Raw genomic sequence first — 23,413 nt, 5'->3', positions numbered from 1 at the left:
CACTGATATCTTATTTTTACATCATTTTTCTTATTTTCTGTGAGTAAAGACAGTTTTACCTCTTCTGTTTCTAGTCTGTATTCCTTTTCTGTTGCCTCATTGCTGTAGCTAGAATCTCCACAATGTTATTGAAGAAACTAGGGAGAATGAATATCCCTGCCCTCTACCTGACCTTATGGTGAAAGCACTTAGTCGTTTGCTATTAAATTTGATATGACTTAGAGGTTTTCCTAGATATCCTGTATCATTTTGCGAACATGTGCTTCTATTCCTGGGCTCAGAGAACATCATACCTTTTAAAAATGAAATCCAAATGGATTAAAGATTTAAATGTAAAATTATGAAACCTCCCTCTTCCTTCTGCTCTGAAATCAGTGGAAATATGTTTGTTGGTTTTTTTAAAAAGAATAATCATACTATCAGATGGTGGCAAAGATGCAGAGAAAGTGGGTCTCTCAGACATGGCTTCTGGAAATTTAAATGATACAGCCATTCGCCAGGTCTGGTGTGGCTCAGCGGTTGAGCATCAATCTAGGAACCAAGAGGTCACCAGTTCCCAGGCCTGGGTTGTGGGCTCGATCCCCAATAGGGGGTGTACAGGAGGCAGTCAATCAATGATTCTCTCTCATCATTGATGTTTTTGTCTCTCGCTCTCCCTTCCTCTCTGAAATAAATAAAAAATATTTTTTAAAAATGATAATCATTCTGCAAAATAGTTTGGTAGTTTTTTAAAATAAAATTAAACACATTTTCCTTATGACCCAGAAATCTCCATCTTGGTCATTTATCCACACAAAATTCTGTGCATAAATGTACATGTCAGCCTTTTTCGCAATAGCCAAATACTGGAAACATCCAATATGTAGATCAACAGCTGAGTAGTTAAGCTATGATACATCCTATTCAGGAATAAAAAGTAACAGACTGTTGGCACACACAGTAACTTGAATGGCTCTCAAGGACATTTGGCTTAGTGGGAAAAACACACATCCATTCTCAAAATCTTACATGCTTTGGTTCTTTACATTAAACAAAGGGGAAGAACTCACACGCTATCTGATCCCATTAACATCACATTCTGAAGGTGACAAAATTAGAGAGATGGATAAGAAATCATTGGTTACCAGGGTTGAAGACTGGTGTTTCATCCTTTTAATAGTCTTCTGCAGAACAGTGGTGGAGGTGGCTGTTACTGTAGAAGGGCAGCATGAGGGACATCTTCATGATGATGGACTAGATTAGTATGTGGACTGTGTCGATGGCTACTCAAATCTAAACGTGATTGAATGACATAGAACTGTGCACATGTACTAGTATTCACGTCAACTTCTTCCTTTTAATATTGTAATGGATGAGTAATGGAACCATTGCGAGAAACTGGGTGAAGGAAGGGACAAGTATCTGTATTATTTTTACAACTTACGGTGAATCTATAATGATTTGAAAATAAACATATTAAGCCCTGGCTGGCTTGGCTCAGTGGATAGAGCGTCAGCCTGCGGACTGAAGGGTCCCAGGTTTGATTCCGGCCAAGGGCACATGTCTGGGTTGCGGGCTTGATCCCCAGTAAGCGGTGTGCAGGAGGCAGCTGATCAATGATTCTCTCTCATCATTGATGTTTCTATCTCCCTCTCCTTTCCTCTCTGAAATCAATAAAGAAATATATTTAAAAAAAATAAACATGCCAAAACCGGTTTGGCTCAGTGGATAGAGCGTCGGCCTGCGGACTGAAGGGTCCCGGGTTCGATTCCGGTCAAGGGCATGTACTTGGGTTGCGGGCACATCCCCAGTGGGAGCTGTGCAGGAGGCAGCTGATCGATGTTTCTCTCTCATCGATGTTTCTAACTATCTCTCTCCCTTCCTCTCTGTAAAAAATCAATAAAAATATATTTAAAAAAATAATAATAAAAAAATAAAATAAATAAACATATTAAAAGTGGGATCTAGCCTGGCCGGTGTGCTCAGTAGTTGAGCGTAGACCTATGAACCAGGAAGTCATGGTTCAATTCCCAGTCGGGATACATGCTCCAGTTGTGGGTTCGATCCCCAGTGAGAGGCATGCAGGAGGCGGCCAATCAGTAATTCTCTGTCATCATTGATGTTTCTGCCTCCCTCTCCCTTTCTCTCTGAAATCAGTAAAATATATATATATATTTAAAAGTGGAATCTAATTGAAGAGGAAAAACCACAATCTAAAATAGACATGGACAGTCACACATTGGGGAGTGGGAGCATCACTAAACTGTTCCATGGGAGGCCAAGGTGTAGACTGAGCAAGAGGTGGTTGTAGACTGAACAACTGGTGTCTCCTTGATGTACCACAGACTATAAATACAGACTTCTCTTCATTCTGACGATTCTTGGCAAATAGCAGCCAACGGCGTCTATTCTCAGCAGGAGCCAGGAGTTTTAGTGATTGAGTGGAAGGGACAGAAAACTCCTGGTGCCTGAGATTACAGAGATCCCCACACTGAGAAGTTCAGCAACAGATACACAGCCCAGGAGTCCCAGTCATCCCCCGGTGCCCTGAGAAGTGTGGTGGGCAGAAACACCTTCCTCCCCCTCATCATACGCACAGTGCGGCAGCAATGAGAAGCGGGACTCGGCTGTAATGATGAGAGGCAACAAGATGCATCCATGATCTGATGGGCCCAACACAGTGAAAGGAGCAGATGACACAGACTTATATCTCAAAATTATTTCTATAATGTTCAGAACCTGATTTCTCTATAAGCATATCTTTGGACTGAGGAAAGATAATAGTTCTAAATCAAGAATTATTATTTGAACAAGAAACAACAGATCTTGAAAACAAAAACATGATGGATGACATTTTACACCTGCACAAGAAATACTGGGGACAACTCAAGAGCAAATTGTTAATATAATGTAGAGTAGACTTCTCCCAAATGAGGTAAAATGTTTGGAATGTATGAAATGAAATGTAAAAGATATGTGATAAATACAGGAATTCCAACATGTGACCAATTGTTAGTCGAGAGCAGAAAATAGTGGAGGGGAATCACTTATAAATACTATATAGGAACCCATCTTTCTCCCAGTTTTTAAAAATATATACTTTATATGGATTTCAGAGAGGAAAGGGGAGGGAGGGGGAGAGAGAGAGACAGGGGGAGGGAGAGGGAGAGGGAGGGGGAGAGAAGCATCAATGATAAGAATCATTGATTGGTTGCCCTCTACATGCCCCACACTGGGGATGGGAGCCCACAACCTGGGCACATGTGCTGACTGGGAATCAAACCACAACCTCCTGGTTCATTGGTCAACAGTCAACCACTGAGCCACAACCACTGGCTGGCTCCCCCAGTTTTCAGTGGAAGAACACTTCCTGCTCATGGGACTGTACCTACTACTCAGTCCAATGGTGAACTTGTAAGTATTTTTTCGAAGTCATTCAAAATGTGTTAGGTGAGTCTTTGTGGTCAGTCCTGACATCTGGCCCAGGTGAAGAGCACAGGAAGGAGAAAGTCATCATCTTGTCCCGGGCTGGCTGAGAATGTAGGTTTCACAGAGCTGTTAAGACTCAGCAGATCTAGCTGGATCAAGTACCCATTGTTTCCCCAGGCAGTTGTGGGACCTGTGGATAAAGGACAGACTTGAGACCAAGGTAGGGAAGCAAAGGAAGGATATTTCTTTTCATAATCTCTCACAGCGTGTCAACCAGGAAGAATCACCCCTTCTCCCCATCCTCCCCATATAGGGGTGTTTGAAATGGTATATGGGCAGTACCTGCTTTAATTCTTCCACAATAATTGGATCTTCACTGCTGTTGAATAGGAAAAGAAGAGAGATACTAAATGTTCTTACAATGAACAGAAAAGTCACACCTGGTGAACAAAAATCCCATCTAAAATTCCATCTGTGTCCATATTGCAAAATATAAGTCCGCATGGCAGAGTTTTGTGTTTAAAGAAATTCCGTATCACTACAACAGCCCATGAGAGAGAGAGAGAAGTGCTCAGTGTTTTACCTGGATCCACACCGAGACCATTTCTGGCTCCAGCAGGCTTCCAACAGGAAAGCCACCATTAGAACCATAATCATGGCAGACAGTCCCAGTCGGATGAGGTTACCCGTGGTGTAATCTGTTGATGTGGCACCTGGGGAATCTGAAAGGGAGAAGAGAATCACTAATGTCCCTGCTTCTCAATGGATCTACTAAAGATGACCCTCCCATGCCCACCTGTGTTTCCTGGGCAGTGGTCAGATGTACCTCATTAAAGTTATGATCACTGGAATATAAATGTGGAGTTTTTCTAGGCTAGCGTGGCTCAGTGATTGAGCGTCAACCTATGAACCAGGAGGTCATGGTTTGATTCCTGGTCAAGGTACACGCCCAGATTGCGGGCTGGATCCCCAGTGTGGAGTGTGCAGGAGACAGCTGACCAGTGAGTCTCTCTAATCATGGATGTTTCTATCTTTCTCTCTCCCTTCCTCTCTGAAATCAATAATATATATATATATATATAAAATGTGGAGTTTTATGAAAGGAGTGGTTCTTCCATCTTCTTTGTATTCTGTCTTTCTCCATTCATTTGCTCTTTATCTCATTTCCACTATCCTGCATTTCCTTTCCCCTTCTCCCTCCATGTGTTAGGAATCTGTTTCCAGGCAACACAAAGAGCCAGAAATGCCCCCTCAGAGCACTGAAATTCAGCAGCTGCATCAGCATACGTTTCCATAGCACAAAACTTAGCTAGGGTGAGTTTGGTAGCTAAGCACTTTGACCATTATGTAGTCAGCTTCAGTCATGAATGGCTTAATCTTGGCATTGGTCCTCATTCCTGTAGAGAAGCCTGAATTTATATCCCCCCATCTCACTCATCCCAACTCGTGCAAAGTTCATCTCTAAATCCATCACTGACAATGTTCCCTGAAGGCAGAATCCATGGGGAGATATGGGTAATGACCATGCTTCCCAGGAATCAGGGAGCTCTGGGCACCTCTCAGGGCTGGCCATACAGACCTTGATCTAATTATAAGACATTCACCAACCATATGGTAAGACTGCACAGCAGAAAAGATTATAGCGCTGAAACATAGCATGTGTCATAGCAGGAAATGAGATATAATCTCAGACAAATTTTACCAGTAAATTTTGTGAAATTAAAATTTAAAAAGGTATTGCATCCATTTCCCTGAAACAAGAGGCTGTGGAACACCACATTCTGAGAACAAAAGAGAGTTGTGGGGAAGAAATCACTATCATCAAGATCAACCAAAACTTTAAGAGATGCAGAGAGTGGTGGAAGGAATGGTGGTGACGGCAGGGTAGGTAATTTTGAAGAACAGCAAGAATAATTATCCAGCCCAAGCCGGTTTGGCTCACTGGATAGAGCATCAGCCTGGGGACTGAAGGGTCCCAGGTTCGATTCCGGACAAGGACATGTACCTTGGTTGCAGGCACATCCTCAGTAGGGGGTGTGCAGGAGGCAGCTGATCGATGCTTCTCTCTCATCGATGTTTCTAACTCTATCCCTCTCTCTTCCTCACTGTAAAAAAATCAATAAAATATATTTTTAAAAAAAGAATAATTATCTAAAAATGCAGAACAGAGAAAGGCAAAGGTTGGGAGAAAGGCAAAGGAAGTGAGAATCAGATGATGCTAGATCAAATGAGCAAATTATATTTTTAAAATTTATTTTTAAATTACAGTTTACGTTTATTATTACTCTGTATTAGTTTTAGGTGTACAGCATAGAGGTTAGACAATCATGTAGTTTTACAAAGTGTTCCTCCTGATATTTCCAGTACCCACCTTCCACACTACATAGTTATTAAATATTATCTATAATAATAAAAGCGTAATGTGCAAATAGACTGAACAGCAGAACGATTGTCCGGACGACTTTCCGGACGACCACGCTATGACACGCACTGGCACCAGGCCCGCCAAGGCAGGTGCAGTGTGATTGGTAGGGGGGCTCCGCCATCGCCCCACGATCACCCTGCAGAGGGAGGCCCAGACCACCAGCTGGCGGGGCGATCGATCGGGGGGGGGGAGGGGGCTCCACGATTGCCCCAAAACTTTACCTGTCACCGAGATCATGAGGTGATCACTGGGCTCTGAGGCCCAGAAAGGAGCTCTTGGTTGGTAGTACACACAGCTGTAGGCCCCAGTGTCACTGCCTGTCACACTTGGCAGGGAGAAGTTTGTCTCCATTCCTACTGCACTCCGGAGCTGTATGGGTGTTGAGGTTCCTTTCTTCAGTAGAGCAAACATGTGAGGTTGTATCACATGCCTGGGCTTCTGGCACTGCAGAATCACGTTTTCTCCTGCAGTCACCTCACCCCTTTGGTGGGCTTTAAGGGAAGGTTTAGGGAAATTTCCTGTAAGAGAAGGAAGCTCAGAAGTCATGGGCAGAAGCCTTGGGTCCCCGCTCAGGCTTGTTGTCCTGGCAGGTTCTCAGGGAGTGTGGGAAGTGACAGACACCTGACCTCACCCTCTTTCTGCTCTGACTCCAGGAAGGAGATGTCCCTCCTACAAGCCCTGGATGAGGGCAGGGTCCCCAGCTCTGTTCCTGTGCTTCTCCATCCACCTCCCCATCTACACTGGAGGTGAGCCCCTGCTCCTCTCTCATTCTCTGGATCCTCCTCCATCCCTGTCCTAGGGAGATGGTGTGTCATTCTGAGCACCCCATCCTCACCTGTCACCAGTAGTAGAAGGACGTCACTGGGCGGTGACCTTATGGTGGGGCTCCCTTTTCTGTAGTATTCACAGGTGTACTCTCCAGCGTCACTGGTTTTTACACCACTGAGGTGAAATTCCACCAGGCCCCCTGGGGAATCAGAAGATGGCGAAGACTCCATGACATTTCTTCCCCCTTTGAGAGCAAACTTGACGTCCCCAAAGTTGACCTCCTGGGCAGTAGTGGAGCATCGCACTGTCACATTACTATTGGCAGGAACCATTGAGCTGGGCCAGGCATGGATGGAGGGTCTGGGAAATGACTCTGGAAGGAAGCAGAGTCCAGGGCTGGATTTGATTTGCTCACCTGCTGGAAGCCCATTTAAAGAAGGGAAAGGGAGGCTTTGAGGGTGAAGGATCAAAGAAGGTTTAAGTTTAGAAACACTCACCATCTCTTTTTATGTCTCTTTGGCCAACACACAGCCCTGCAAAATAATCATCCAGGAGACATAAGTGCCTGCCTGGAACTCATATCATCATTCTGCCCTGATCTCTGAGGGACCATCTCACGGGCTTAGGATGGAGTGGTAGCTCTGGCAGACATGCATTTGGGATTTTCTACACTGGGCTCTGCTCTGCTCCAAGGTCCTCCATCAGACCTCCCAGAGATTCTCCAAGCTGTCCTCACTTCCCAGGGCTCCAAGATCTTTCCTGGTTCCACAAAATTCCACAAATCTGCCTGTTCTCATCTTCTATCCTGAACCACTTTTTATCTTAACATTTTGTTTAGGGTCTGTGTTATGTTTTCTAGATCTCTCAGTCTTGTGTGGGAGGCAGTAATCATGAGAAAGATCAGGGAAGCTTGGTAACTGGGTGTAACCCTGTCCACTCTTGATGTTACCTGAGGCCCCAAATAGGCCTGAGTCTTCTGACAGTTTCGTCTGTGATAGAAGAACCCCTGTAGTAAAGTCAACCAGAGGCCTTGGATGACATAAATTAAGTCATAACATTTGCTTGCAATTTTTTAAAAAATATGTTTTAATTGATTTCAGAGAGGAAGGAAGAGGAAGAGAGAGAGAGAGAGAGAAACATCAATGAGGAGAACCATTGATTGGCTGCCTCTTGCACACTCTTTACTGGGGGTCGAGCCTGCAACCAGAGCATGTGGCCTGACTGAGACTTGAACCTGGGACCTCTTGGTTCATGGGATGACACTCAATCCACTGAGCCACCACAGCTGGGATGCTTGAAATTTTTAAGAGACTTCATAGAAGACTATATACTTCATACCATGGGAGACACAAGATGTCACTGTCTGTGACCAGCTGGAAGGCAGGGAGTCCATGCTGTTCACCACATTATCCCAACGTTCCACATGTCCTGGCCCATAGTATGACCTCTATGAAAGCACATTGACTGACTGGTGAGGTGCCCCAGGTTAAGAATGATTGAGAGATCTTACCAGGATGTAGAAAGTTGGCAACCTTACAGTCTATTCCTATCTTCCATCAGCTTCACTCCATCCCAACCTCACACCATAGAGACTCACATTCATTTGGTGGCGCAAGGAATTGGCTGAGAGGCAGAGAAGCCCTATGGTAGGATAGTGCCAGTTGTGACAACCTTAGCCTTCTTTAAAGGTTTCTGACCCTATCTTTGCCATTGTGTGTTTCATCACATGATGTCTAAATGGGACAAAGTTTACTGCTTAGTGTCCTAAAACAAACCTTGAAAAATCCAAATGGATATTCCAGAAAAGAGAAAGCATACCTTCTTTCCTGTCTCCCATACAGCTGTAGTTTTAGGATATTTCACTCAATGGTTTTTAACTTTGCCTACACATTGGGCTCCCCTGGTAGCTAGTAAAAAGTCCAGGGTCAGACAGAACCACAGTAGAATAAGTCAAAAAGTCTTCAAATGGGGCTCAGGCATCTGTACTTTTTAACATCTGTTCCTTGAGTGATACAAGTATGTAGCCAAGAAGGGGAACTGCTGCTATAACTGAAAGAGGGCAAACATTGCTCAAGGCATGTGAAACATATTCAGTATAACTGGTTGATACTGAACCAGGGAAAAGTGGGGGCTTTGAGGGTGAAGGATCAAAGGGCTGGGGACCCTGCCCTCATCCAGGGCTTGTAGGAGAGACATCTCCTTTCTGGAGTCAGAGCAGAAAGAGGGTGAGGTCAGGTGCCAGGGTTGATAAAGAGACTTCCACCTGGCTGGAGTGGCCCAGTGGTGGAGTGTCACCCTATGAACCAGGAGGTCACGGTTGGAATCCCAGTCAGGGCATATACCTGCGTTGCAGACTCAATCCCCAGTGTGGGGAATGCAGGAGGTAGTTCATCAATAATTCTCTCATCGTTGATGTGTCTATTTCTCTCCTTCCCTTTATCTCTGAAATCAACAAAAAAGAAAAGAGATACTAAATGTTCTTACAATGAACAGAACATTGCTTTTCAGAGACAATGGGAGGGAAAGAGAGTGAGACAGACAAACATCTATGTGAGAGGCACATCGACTGGTTGCCTCCCACATGCACCCCAACTGGAGGGCCAGAAGCTAACCCGCAACCCAGGTCCCTGCCTTTGACGGAGAACCGAACTGCAACTCTTTGGTGCTCAGGCCGATGCTCTAACCACTGAGCCAACACCCACCAGGGCTAAGCCCCTTTGTTCAAATCGAGGAGAAAAGGTTAGTGTATGGAATCACACCTCTGTCACTGACTGAAAAAGAGAGTGTTCCTCCATGGGCTCAAACTTGGCAATGAACAGCAAAGACTAGAATTCTTAACATTTTCCACCTCTTCATTCTTTTTTTTGGTGACTACATTATTAGTTACAGTCTTGCTACATTATTTCAAATAAATACATTCATTTGATTTGAAGAAAAAGAGTTGACACAGGGCCAATGAATTATTAATTACACGAAGGTGGTGCAGGCACAGAGCACCATCATGACTGTGGAATACACATATTCCCATCCTGAGAAACACTTGATACGTAAGTGGCCATAAAGCCTGCAGCATGGGTCCTGTGTGTGTGCAGCAATCAATAAATAGAACCCAATGTTATTTCTGTTGTACTCTTCCCATCTCTCAGTCAGTCAATCCACCCTTGTCTCAAATCCCAATATATCAATCCTAAGAAACTTACCAAATAAGAGGAGAGAAAGGAATTCAGGGATCATACTGAGCCTGCCGCTAGATTCAAGGATCCGTTCTCAGTTTAAAACCACAGGAGGAAGGAAAGCTTGATGTGGTTGGAGGCACCTTTGTTCCAGCCCATTTCTTCCTTCCTTTCTCGTAACCCATAGGTTTGATGTCGCAAGCACTTTCATTTTTTTAAAATTGTTAATCCTCACCCAAGATTATTTTTCCATTGATTTTTAGAGTGGAAGGGAGTGGGAGGGGAAGAGAGAGAGGAGAGAGAAAGAAACATCAATGTGAGAGAGACACATTGATTAGTTGCCTCTGCCACAGGCCCTGAGGGGGCCATGGAACCTTCCCTTGACCAGGAATCAAATCATAACCCTTTGGTGTATGGGCTGAAGCTCTAACTTCTAAAATGAACCCACATTATTGAAATGAAACCAGGCATTGTCACATGGAACATTCTGAAAATGACAATATTTTGGAGATAGAGAAGAAATCATTGGTTGCCAGGGTTGAAGAATGGTGTTAAGATGAGAGGTGGGTGTGATTGTAAAGAGATAGCATGAGGGACATCTTCATGGTGATGGACTAGGTCAGTATTGGACTGTGTTGGTGGCCACATGAATCTGAACATAAGATAAAAAGAGAGAGAACTAGTCGTGTCAACTTCTTCCTTTTGATACTGTAATGGACGAGTAATGGAACCATTGGAGGAAACCAAGTGAAGAAATCTGGGTTATTTTTGTAACTTCCTGTGAATTTAGAATTATTTCCAAATAAACACATTTAAATTGGATATGTGTGAAGAGGAAAAACACAACCTAAATGAACACGCACAGTCACCCACTGGGGAGTGGGAGCTTCGCTAAAGCTGTTCCAGGTGAGGCCAAGGGGGAGACTGAGCAGGAGGTGTTTGTAGACTGAGCAACCGCTGTCTCTCCCATGGACCCCACCCGTCCTGCCTGTAAATCCAGACTTCTGTTTATTTTACGGCACTTGACCAGATAGCAGCCAGAGGTTTTATTCTCAGCACGAGGCATGAGGTTTAGTAATTGAGTGGGAGAAACAGAAAACTTCTCCTGATGCCTGAGGTTACCTAGAGCCCCACAGCAAGAAGTTCAGCAACAGGTACACAGCCCAGGAGTCCCAGTCATCCCCAGCACCCTGAGAAGTGCAGTGGGCAGAATCTCCCCCCCACCCCCCCACACACACCTCATCATACACACAGTGCAGCAGCCAGGAGAAGAGGGACTCAGCTGTAATGAGGGTGAGAGAGGAGCTGACTCATCCATGATGTGATGGGCCCAACACAGTGAAGGGAGCAGGGGAAGCAAATAACTTCTGTCTCAGAGAATCACTTTTATTATCATCAGAATGTGATTTTCATAGCCTATCTCCAGAGTCATGAGAGAGGAGATAATAGTTCTAAAATAAGAGGGAGCATTTATGAAAAAGAACAAGATATCAAACAAGAAACAACAGATCTTGAAAATGAAAATATACTCAATGACTTTTTACACCAGCACCGGGAATACAGGGGACAACTCAAGAGCAAATTGATTCTATAATATAGACTGGAATTCTTCCGAATTAGGTAAAATTATGAGAATATATGAAATAAAATTTAAAAGACATGATAAATACAGTAGTTTCAACATTTGACCAACTGCTGAAAAGAGCAGAAGATAGAGTGGAAGGGAAACACTAATAAATACTATAGGAACCCATCTTTCCCCAGTTTTCAAGGAAGAACAGTTCCCACACATGAACTACTTGCTACCCAGTCAGTTGCTGAAGTTTTAAGTATTTGTCAAGTCCTCCAAAATGTGTTAGGTGAGTCCGCTCAGTCCTGCCATCGGGCCCAGGTGAAGTGCACAGGAAGAAGGAAGTCAGCGTCTTGTCCTGGGCTGGCTGGGAATGTAGGTTTCCCAGAGCTGTTAAGACTCAGCAGGTCCTGCTGGATCAGGTACTCATCATCTCCCCCTCCCAACTCCGGGGCAGCTGGGGGACCTGTGGGTACAGGAGGTGGGACCTGGGATCCAGAGAGGAACCCAAAGGAAGAATATGGATTCTCACAGCCTCCAAACACAGATTCTCAGCCAGGAAGAACCACCCCTTCTCCCCAGCCTCTCCATACAGGGAGGTTTCAATGGGTATTATGGATAGTACCTGCTCCTCTGCTTCTTCCACAATGATTGGCACTTTAATTGCTGTTTGAAAGGAAAGGAAAAGAGATACTAAATGTCCTTACAATGAACAGAACGGCCACACCGGATGAAGAAAATTCCATCTGCGCCATAATGCGAAACATACATCGCAATGGGTGGGTTTGGAGGGGCCCCTCGTATCACTCCCACAGCCCATGACAGAGAGAAGTGTTCAGTGTTTTACCTGGACCCACTTGGAGACCTCCTCTGGCTCCACCAGGCTTCCACCAGGAAAGCCACCATAAGAACCGTAATTAGGGCAGACAGTCCCAGTCGGATGAGGTTACCCGTGGTGTAATCTGTTGATGTGGCACCAGGGGCATCTGAAAGGGAGAAGAGGATCCCCACTGATGTCCCTGCTTCTCAATGGTTCTAGCGGAGGTGACCTTCACGTGCCCACATGTGTGTCCTGGGCAGTGCTCAGCTGTACTGCATTATAGTTCTAATCACTGGGAACCAAATGGGGAGTGTTAGGAGAGCTGGAGTAGTGCGTCATCTTTTTTATATTTTCTCTGCCTTCCCTCTCTTCCTTCATTTATTTGCTTTCATCTCATTTCCACCTCCGTGCATTTCCTTTTCCCCTCCTCCTTCCTTTTGTTAGGAATTTGTGTGCAAGCAGCACAGAGAATCAGAGTTGCCTGTCAGCACTGAAATTCAGCAGCTGCATCAGCACCAGTCCTCACAGCACAAAATTTACACCAGCAGCGAGCTCAGTGAACTTAGTAGCTAAGCATCATGACGTCATGTGTTTAGCTGCAGTCACGAATGGCTCAATCTCATCATTGGTCCTGCTTCCTGAAGAGAAGTCTGCATTTATATTCCCCATTGTACCCATCCCAACTCGTGCAAAGGTGATCTCTAAACCCATCACCGACAATGTTCCCTGAAGGCAGAATCCATGGGGCGAAATGGGTAACGACCCTGCTTCCCAGGAACTGGGGAGCTCTGGCCACCTCTCAGGGCTGGCCATATGGACCTTGATCAATTATAAGACATTCACCGACCACTTTAGAAGATTCAGCAGCAGAAAATGCAGCATACAGAGCTAGCACACAGTGTGCCATAGCAGGAAACAAGGTAACCACAGGTAATTCTGCCGTAAGTATCAGGAGATTAAAAAAACACAACACATTGCATCCATCACCATCAAGCAGGAGGCTGTGGAATGCCACATTCTGAGAACAAAGGAGAATTCTGGGTAATTCTCTTGTTAAAAGCAACCACAACTTTATGAGATGCAGCGAATGGTGGGAGGAATGGTGATAATGGCAGGGCTGATAATTCTGAAGAACAGCATGAGAAATTAAGAATTCAGAACAAAGAAGGGCAAAGGAATGGAAATTAGGAAGAGAGAAGCAGAAGATGACATCCCTTTTTAAAGTTCTTTTTTTAATATATATATATATATATTTTTATTTCAGTGAGGAAGGGAAAGAGAGTGAGTGGGGTAAACACATGAATGATAAGAGACAACCATCGCTCTGCCGCCTTCCACAAGCCCTCTACTGGGGATCGGACCACAACCCAGGCACGTGGCCCAACTGGGAATCCAAGTTCTCAAAATCTTGCCGAAACCTTACCTGTCACCCAGATCAAAAGGTGATCACTGGGCTCTGAGGCCCAGAAAGGAGCCCTTGTTTGGTAGTACACACAGCTGTAGGCCCCAGTGTCACTGCCTGTCACACTTGGCAGGGAGAAGTCTGTCTCCATTCCTACTGGACCCTGGAGCTGTATGGGTGTTGAGGTTCCTTTCTTCAGTAGAGCAAACGTGTGAGGTTCTGTCACATGACTGGGCTGCTGGCACTGCAGAGTCACGTTTTCTCCTGCAGTCACCTTCCACCCTGGGCGGGCATGAAGGGAAGGTTTAGGTAAAAATCCTGTAAGAGAAGGAAGCTCAGAAGTCATGGGCAGAGCCTTGGGTCCCCGCTCAGGCTTGTTGTCCTGGCAGGTTCCCAGGGAGTGTGGGAAGTGACAGACACCTGACCTCACCCTCTTTCTGCTCTGACTCCAGGAAGGAGATGTCCCTCCTACAAGCCCTGGATGAGGGCAGGGTCCCCAGCTCTGTTCCTGTCCTTCTCCATCTCACTTCCCATCTACACTAGAGGTGAGACCCCTGCTCCTCTCTCATTCTCTGGGTCCCTCGTCATCCCTGTCCTAGGGAGATGGTGTGTCATTCTGAGCACCCCGTCCTCACCTGTCACCAGTAGTAGAAGGACGTCACTGGGCGGTGACCTTCTGGTGGGGCTCCCTGTACTGTAGTATTCACAGGTGTACTCTCCAGCATTACTAGTTTTTACGTCAGTGAGATGAAACTCTGCCCGGCCCTCTGGAGAATAAGGAGAGACCTTCAAAGGAACATGTTTCTTTCTGAGAGCAAACTTGATGTCCCTGAAGTCTACCTCCCCAGTAGGAGTGGAGCATCGTAGTGTTACATCACTGTTGGCAGGAAGCACCCAGCTGGGCCAGGCACGGATGGAGGGCTTGGGAAGTGACTCTGGAAGGAAGCGGAGTCCAGGCTGGATTTGATTTACTCACCTGCTGTTCTGACGAAAGAGAAGGGGTGAGGGGAATTTGGAGTGAAGAAGGAAGGCTTTCCTTTAGAAACACTCACCATCTCTTCTTAGGTCTTGGCCAGCACACAGCCCTGCAAAGGAATCATCCATGAGACAGAAGCATCTACATGGAGCCCCCGTCATCACTCTGCCCTCATCCCTGAGGGACCATCTCAGGGGCTCATGATGACAGTCATGCATTTGGGATTTCTCCTTTTTCTCACACTGGGCTCTGCTCTTTCCAAGGTCCTTCATCCGACCTCCCAGAGGTTCTCCAAGCTGTCCCTCACCTCCCAAGGCTCCAAGATTTTTCCTGATTCCACAAAATTCCACAGTCTTCTGTCCTGAACCGCTCTTTGTGTTACCAATTCTATTAGGGTCTGTGTTATGTTTTCTAGATCTCTCAGTCTTGTGTGGGAGACTGTAATCATGAGAAAGATCAGGAAAGTTTGGTGACTGGGTGTAACCCTGTCTTCACCCTTGTTGTTACCTGAAGCCCCACATAGGCCTGTGTCTTCCGACAGTTTCACCTGTAATACAAGAACCCCCATAGTAAAGTCTACCAGGGGCCTTGGGTGATATAAATAAAGTCATAATATTTGCTTCCATTTTAAAAAAATACGTTTTTATTAATTTCAGAGAGGAAGGAAGAGGGAGGGAGAGAGAAACAACAATGAGGAGAGTGAATTATTGATCGCTGCCTCCTGCACACCCTTTACTGGGGATCGAGCCCACAACCCGGGCTTGTGCCCAGACTGGGAATGAACCTGGACCCTCTTGGTCCATGGGATGACACTCAATCCACTGAGCCACCACAGCTGGGCTGCTTGAAATTTTTAAGAGTTCATGGAAGACTATGTACTTCATACCATGGGGAACGCAAGATGTCACCATGAGCAGGTGGAAGACAGAGTCCATGCTGTTCACCACATTATTCCCAACGTTCCACAGGTCCTGGCCCGTAGTATGACCTCTGTGAAAGCACATTGACTGACTGGTGAGGTGCCCCAGGTTAAGAATGATTGAGAGATCTTACCAGGATGTAGAAAGTTGGCAACCTTACAGTCTATTCCTATCTTCCATCAGCTTCACTCCATCCCAACCTCACACCATAGAGACTCACATTCATTTGGTGGCGCAAGGAATTGGCTGAGAGGCAGAGAAGCCCTATGGTAGGATAGTGCCAGTTGTGACAACCTTAGTCTTCTTTAAAGGTTTCTGACCCCATCTTTGCCATTGTGTGTTTCATCACATGATGTCTAAATGGGACAAAGTTTACTGCTTAGTGTCCTAAAACAAACCTTGAAAAATCCAAATGGATATTCCAGAAAAGAGAAAGCATACCTTCTTTCTTGTCTCCCATACAGCTGTAGTTTTAGGATATTTCACTCAATGGTTCTTAACTTTGCCTGCACATTGGGCTCCCGTTGTGACTAGTAAAAAGTCCAGGGTCAGACCGAACCACAGTAGAATAAGTCAAAGAGTCTTCAAATGGAGCTCAGATATCTGTATGTTTTTACATCTGTTCCTTGAGTGATACAAGTATGTAGCCAAGAAGGGGAACCGCTGCTATGACTGAACCAGGGCAAACATTGCTCAAGCCATGTGAAGCATCCTCAAAAGCAACTAATGGATAAAGAGACTTCCAAGTGAATCATGACTGGTTTTCTCAATGGTTAGTGCAGCAGTTCTCAACCTGTGGGTCGCGACCCCTTTGAGGGTCAAACGACCCTTCCACAGTGGTCGCCTAAGACCGTTGGAAAACGCATATATAATTACATACTGTTTTTGTGATTAATCACTATGCTTTAATTATGTTCAATTTGTAACAATGAAAATACATCCTGCATATCAGATATTTACATTACAATTCATAACAGTAGCAAAATTACAGTGATGAAGTAACAACAAAAATAATTTTATGGTTGGGGGTCACCTCAACATGAGGAACCGTATTAAAGGGTCACGGCCTTAGGAAGGTTGAGAACCACTGGGTTAGAGCATCAGCCCGCAGACCAAAGGGTCACAGGTTGGATTCCGGGTGAAGGACACATGTCTCAGTTGCAGGTTCAATCTCCTGCCCCTGTCAGATCATGTGCAGGAGGCAACCAGTGGTATGTCTCACATCTGTGTCTGTCTGTCTCTGTCTCTCTTTCTCCCTCCCTCACTCCCTCTTGTGCCCTCCCTTCTCTCTTCCACTCTTCCTCTAACAATCAAAGGGAAAAATATCCTTGGATGAGTATTAAAAAAAAAAGAGAGACTTACAAGTGAAAGTGATTGTGTCCATCTCAGACCATTCATAGCTATTCTCCCTTAAGTGGAATGGAGGTAGCACACTTTTGTCTGAGTGTTAAATTTACCTGAAAATATCATGCCTATACAGCCATAGCATTGTAATGAACATATTAACTGAACAAGGAGTTTAGTTCAGCATGTATTGCTAAGAACGGGAATTTCCTCTCTTTGTTCCGTACGAAGCATCAGTTTAGTGTTTCAGGGGAGGGGAAATGAGAAGGCACCAGGCTTTCTCCACAAGCACATGGATACAGCAAGAAAATTGAATCTGTGGCATGAAAAAGGCAAGGTAGTGACTGTGCCAAACACTGGAAGGAAAGGTCCAGTCAGGGTGACCACAGAAAATGGATGAAGGAAAAGTGCAGAGAGAGCAGACACCTGTGGACACCTGAACGCTCTCAGATGCTGCATCTGGAGAGAGAGCCTGTGTCCGGAGCATCAAAGTCCTGGGAGCCTGGACCTTTGTCCCCTGCCCAGCTCTGTAGAGTGGGTGGAGCCCGAAGAACAGAACCTCTCCCAGGTAGCGGACTGTGCTGGGCGGGCAGTATAGCACCACGTCAGATGTTAGCACAGCTGCATAGGTGGGGGAAGACCAGTGCCAAACAGCTGCCTGTGTAAATGTACACGGCAAACTGAGCAACTGTGGATGTGAGATTGAGATCCTATGGGAGCAAGTTGGTGTCAGTGAGTCCGACTGTGAGGGCTCCTGAAGTTGTCTGTAGCTGTTGGGAGATCAGGGTGGAGAAAGGGACTGGCATGTGTCCAGCTTAACCTGTAAATTAAGCTGAGACAATAGGAGATACGATCATAAAGCCTCATGAAGCAATTTGAAGTGCAGAACCCAATCCTCTTGATGTGACATCCTCTAGCTGAGTATCGAGCAAGATTCCAAAACATTGAAATGCTCCTCAAGTCCCACCTCTTCAACACCAGCCCCTCGCAAACTCTCAAAGACACTGGTGATGGGGAACGGGGAGCCTGTCATTGGAGGTGTCGTGAGTGGGGTGTCCTCTGATGCCTGAGGCTTTGCCCAGAATGATTGGAGGAACTTGGCTGTTGAGATATAGACTTTGAGCCACCCTTTCTTAAACTTGCCCAGCCACAGACCATCTCATCTCATCTCAACTTTGCACATCACCCACACAGAGAAGAGAGGAGACCCTTCTCAGAAGACCTGATAAAGGGACATAGTTCTCTGAGGGACAAAAGAAGGGAGGGACATACTTTCTCACTTGTAGATGATGGGGAGTGCTCTGCAGGGGGAGCGGGAGAAAGGGAATTTCCAATAGAAATAGCACCTGAGCCAAAGGGAGGAGACGGGAGGTTAAAAGGGTTCATTCCCATGGAAATAAAGAGACTTAAGATACATACAAGGCCTCTGATCATAAAGATAGCGCTGCAGATGTAGTAATTCTCCTCTGTACAGATAAGGGTGTCAGCCCACTCCGCATCCTGTATGTCAAATGCAGCTCAGCCACTGTGTGCAGAAGAGAGACTCCAAACGTGAGCTGGGTTCTCTTACCTCCTGGAAACAACCAGAAGGCCTCGGGATGGAACCCTACACTTCCTTCAGATGAGATTCTCACATCAAGAAAGCCCTAAGGGCTCTCCTAGAGTCTAGTGCTCAGACAAATGTCAGAATCAGGACCTAGGTCAGTGACCACACCCAAGCCAGGAACCTCACACTGTTCCTGTGCGAGGAAACCTGGGTTTCCTGTCACAGAGAGACACCCTGAGATGCACCCCAGCTCCACACCAGGGCACGTTCATAAAGAGCGTTATTGATTCACAATTCACACACCATATAGTCTCCATTGACAGTGCATGTTTCGGTGGCTTTCCTGTATTCCCCGATGTGTGCAGACTTCACATCAACTTTAAAACATGTTCAGGGCCTCACGATGACATCCCATGCCCTCAGGCCATCGCTCCCCTCTTCTCCTGCCTCCCCCACCCTCCCCCAAACAACCACTAATGTACCTTCTGTCTCCATAGATTTCTGGACGGAAATCACACCATGTAATCTTTGTGATTGGCTGTTCACTCAGCAGGGTGACCCAGGCTCCTGTCGTGCCCTTAGAATCCCCCAGCCCAGCATCTGTTCACTCGGCCCAAGGACATTGCGGTTCTGAAGACCACATACCTGTTTCCCTTTACATTTTGTGAAAACCAAGAGAAACGATAAAGCTTAGGAGGAAGACAGGCCTGGACTTGCATTTTGAGTTTTCTGCTCACTGTGGGACACCCCACTTTCAGTCTCCAGGTCCTCACTTACCACTGTGGACAGTTCCCATCACACAGGATTGTTTGAAAGGATCTGAGAGGTGTTTCCCGCCGTGTGGAATGCGGAGCACAGGCGCTCTGTGGGATGCTGTCAGCTAAGCCAGTGACAGTATTCTATAGCCCTGGTCACGGCATCACACACTTCGCTCCCTTTCAGATCACACTAAGCCAGTGGTTCTCAACCTTCTGGACCTTTAATTACAGTTCCTCATGTTGTAACCCAACCATAAAATTATTTTCGTTGCTACTTCATCACTGTAATGTTGCTACTGTTGTGAATCATAATGTAAATATCTGATATGCAGGATGGTATTAGGCAACCCCTGTGAAAGGGTCGTTCGACTGCCAAAGGGGGCGCGACCTACAGGTTGAGAACCACTGCACTAAGCCATTTTTTTGTTGTTAATCCTCACGTGAGGGCATTTTTTCCATTGCTTTTCAGAGACAGTGGGAGGGAGGGAGAGAGTGAGACAGAGAAACATCTATGTGAGAGGCACATCGACTGGTTGCCTCCTACATGCACCTGAACTGGAGGGCGGGAAGCTAACCCACAACCCAGGTACCTGCCTTTGACAGAACCGAACTGCAGCTCTTTGGTGCTCAGGCCGATGCTCTAACCACTGACCAAACACCCACTAGGGCTAAACCCCTTTGTTCAAATCAAGGAGAAAAGTTAATGTATGGAATCACACTTCTGACACCGCCTAAAAAAGAGAGTGTTCCTCCATGGGCTCAAACTTGACAATGAACAGCAAAGACTAGAATTCTTAACATTTTCCACCTCTCCATTGTATTGTTTTTTATAGTAACCTTTCTTTTTTTTTTTTTTTTTTTTTTGGTAAGTGACTACATTATTAGTTACAGTCTTGCTACATTATTTCAAATAAATACATTCATTTGATATGAAGAAAAAGAGTTGACACAGGGCCAATAAATTATTAATTACATGAAGGTGGTTAGACATAGAGCACGATCATGACTGTGGAATACACATATTGCTATACTGAGAAACACTTGATACGTAAGTGGCCATAAAGCCTGCAGCATGGGTCCTGACATGTGTGAAGCAATCAATAAATAGAAGGCAGTGTTATCTCTGTTGTATTCATCACATCTCTCAATCAATCCACCCTTGTCTTGAATCCCAGTATATCAATGCTAAGAAACTTACCAAATAAGAGGAGAGAAAGGAATTCAGCCACCATACTGAGCCTGCCACTGGATTCAAGGACAGTTTCAGTTTTACAACCACAGGAGGAAGGACAGCTTGATTAGGGTGGTGGCATCTTTGTTCCAGCCCATTTCTTCCTTCCCTTCACGTGACCCCACAAGTTTGATGTCACAACCACATTCATTACTTTTTATTGTTAATCCTCACTGAAGAATATTTTTGCCTTGGTTCTTAGAGAGAGTGGAAGGAAAGGGGAGGGGAAGAGAGAAGAGAGAGAAACATCAGTGTGAGAGAGACACATTGATTGGTTGCCTCCTGCACAGGCTCTGACCGAGGCCATGGATCAAACCTGCAAGCCAGGTACCTGCCCTTGACCGGGAATCAAACCTGTGACCCTTCGGTGTATAGACTGATGCCTTAACTACTGAAATGAAATCACATTCTTTTTTTAAAATATATTTTTTTATTGATTTCAGACAGGAAGGGAAAGGGGGAGAGAGAGAGAAACATCAATAATAAGGGAGAATAATTGATTGGGTGCCCCTGCACGCCCTCTACTGAGGATCGAGCCAGCATCCTGGGCATGTATCCTAGACCTGTATCCAACCCAGAACCCTTCAGTCCACAGGCTAATGCTCTATCCACTGAGCCAAAACAGAGAGGGCTGAAACCACATTCTTAAAATGACACCAGGCATTGTCACATGGAACATTCTGAAAATGACAATATTTTGGAGATAGAGAAGAAATCATTGGTTGCCAGGGTTGAAGAATGGTGTTAGGAAGAGAGGTGGGTGTGAATGTAAAGAGATAGCATGAGGGTTAGCGTCATGGTGATGGACTAGATCAGTCTGTGGACTGTGTTGGTGGACACATGAATCTGAACATATGATAAAAAGAGAGAGAACTATGCACACACATTGTATTCATGTCAGCTTCTTCCTTTTTTATTATAATGGACTAGAGGCCCAGTGGACAAAAATTTGTGCACTCGGGGGCGGGGGAGGGGGGGGTCCCTCAGCCCGGCCTGTGCCCTCTCGCAGTCTGGGACCCCTCGGGAGATAACGACCTGCTGGCTTAGGCCTGCTCCCGGGTGGCAGAGGGCACGCCCAATCCCTAGGTGCAGCCCCTGGTCGGGCTCAGAGCAGGGCTGATTGGGGAGTTGGGGCGCCGCCACCTGTCATGCACAGAGCAGGGCGGATTGGGAGGTTGAGTTGCCACCCTCAGTCACGCTCAGGGTAGGGCCGATTGGCGGGTTGGGGCACCGCCCCCTGTCACACTCAAGGCAGGGTCGATGGGGAGGTTGCGGCGCCACTCCCTGTCACGCACAGAGCAGGGCCAGTCAGGGTTGGGGTGCTGCCCCCTATCATGCACAGAGCAGGGCCGATCAGGGGGTTGAGCTCCCCCCTGTCACGCACAGAGCAGGGCCCATCAGGGGGTTGGGGAGCTCCCCCTGTCACGCACAGAGTAGGGCTGATAGGGGAGTTGGGGCACCGCCCCCTGTCACACACAGAGCAGGGCAGATCAGGGGGTTGGGGCGCCGCCCTCTATCACCCACAGAGCAGGGCCGATCAGGGGGTTGGGGCGCCGCCACTGTCACACTCAGGGCAGGGTTGATGGGGAGGTTATGGCTCTACCCTGTCACACACAGAGCAGGGCCTGTGGGGGGGGGGGGTTGGGGCGCCGCACCCTGTCACACACAGAGCTGCAGGGCGATCAGGGGGTTTGGGCGCTGCCCCCTGTCATGCTGATCCGGTGCCAGGAGGCCTCTCAGCTCCGCTGATCCGGTGCTGGGAGGCATATTACCCTTTTACTATATAGGATAGAGGCCTGGGGGCCGGCTGGTTTGCCCTGAAGGGTGTCCTGGATCAGGGTGGGGGTCCCCACTGGGGTGCCTGGCCAGCCTGGATGAGGAGATGATGGCTGTTTGCAGCTGGTCACACACCCTTCAGGGTGGGGGTCCCCACTGGGGTGCCTGGCCAGTCTGGGTGAGGGGCTGAGGGCTGCTTTCAGGCTGGCGGTTGTTGACTGAAGCTCCCAACCACTCCTTTTTTTCTATTTTTCTTTTTTTTATTCTGGTCCAGCTTTAGCTCTGGCTCTAGCTCTGAGGCTTCCACTGCTGATTGCGTTCTATAATCGAAACAATGTATAACTCCAACTCTGAGATCCCGGCTGGCTGAAAGCTGGTTTCTGGGATTTTGTTTAGCTTCTATATTTGTTACAAAGTTTCTTAGAGTTGCAGCTCAGAGGCCGGCAAGTCAGGCGGGGAACGTTGGAGTCTGCAGTCACTGGAGCAAACAAGCCTCATGATCGCTTCCAGCTGCCTGGCTGCTGGCCGCTATCTTGGCTGACAGTTAATTTGCATAAGGATATGCTGATTAGCCAATGGGAAGGGTAGCGGTCGTACGCTAATTACCATGTTTCTCTTTTATTGGTGTAGATGAGTAATGGAACCATTGGAGGAAACCAAGTGAAGAAATCTGTGCTATTTTTGTAACTTCCTGTGAATTTAGAATTATTTCCAAATAGACACATTTAAATTGGATATGTGTGAAGAGGAAAAACACAACCTAAATAAACACGCACAGTCACCCACTGGGGAGTGGGAGCATCGCTAAAGCTGTTCCAGGTGAGGCCAAGGGGGAGACTGAGCAGGAGGTGCTTGTAGACTGAGCAACCCCTGTCTCTCCCATGGACCCCACCCGTCTTGTCTGTAAATCGACTTCTGTTTATTTTACAGCACTTGACCAGATAGCAGCCAGAGGGTTTATTCTCAGCACGAGGCATGAGGTTTAGTAATTGAGTGGGAGAAACAGAAAACTTCTCCTGATGCCTGAGGTTACCGAGAGCCCCACAGTGAGAAGTTCAGCAACAGGTACACAGCCCAGGAGTCCCAGCCATCCCCAGCACCCTGAGAAGTGCCGTGGGCAGAACTGCCCCCTCCCCCCCCCCCCCACACACACACCTCATCATACACACAGTGCAGCAGCCAGGAGAAGAGGGACTCAGCTGTAATGAGGGTGAGAGAGGAGCTGACTCCTCCATGGTCTGATGGGCCCAACACAGTGAAGGGAGCAGGGGAAGCAAATAACTTCCGTCTCAGAGA

The 23,413-nt window shown here is 46.5% G+C and overlaps 2 protein-coding genes across 2 annotated transcripts; both read right to left on the bottom strand.

Moving 5' to 3' along the window:
- Positions 1–3,562: 3,562 nt before the first annotated feature.
- On the bottom strand, positions 3,563–6,933 carry LOC139000090 (T-cell-interacting, activating receptor on myeloid cells protein 1-like). Its single transcript, XM_070402368.1, has 5 exons — positions 6,669–6,933; positions 6,055–6,351; positions 3,992–4,130; positions 3,751–3,787; positions 3,563–3,598 (listed from the first exon to the last, which is right to left on the bottom strand). The coding sequence occupies exons 1-5, from the start codon at positions 6,931–6,933 to the stop codon at positions 3,563–3,565; spliced, it is 774 nt and encodes a 257-aa protein (XP_070258469.1).
- A 4,230-nt stretch (positions 6,934–11,163) lies between these two features.
- Positions 11,164–14,670, bottom strand: LOC139000289 (T-cell-interacting, activating receptor on myeloid cells protein 1-like). The gene is made up of 6 exons (XM_070402534.1): positions 14,619–14,670; positions 14,202–14,501; positions 13,588–13,884; positions 12,192–12,330; positions 11,970–12,010; positions 11,164–11,832 (listed from the first exon to the last, which is right to left on the bottom strand). Exons 1-5 carry the CDS (start codon positions 14,668–14,670, stop codon positions 12,004–12,006), a joined length of 795 nt encoding a protein of 264 aa, XP_070258635.1. The 3' UTR covers positions 11,164–11,832; positions 11,970–12,003.
- Positions 14,671–23,413: the final 8,743 nt, after the last annotated feature.

This window comes from Myotis yumanensis, unplaced genomic scaffold, assembly GCF_028538775.1.
Source record: "Myotis yumanensis isolate MYYU_CA2020_CCGP unplaced genomic scaffold, mMyoYum1.0.hap1 SCAF_23, whole genome shotgun sequence".
NCBI classification, from domain to species: Eukaryota; Metazoa; Chordata; class Mammalia; order Chiroptera; family Vespertilionidae; genus Myotis; species Myotis yumanensis.
This window is presented reverse-complemented; position numbering and strand designations above follow the sequence as displayed.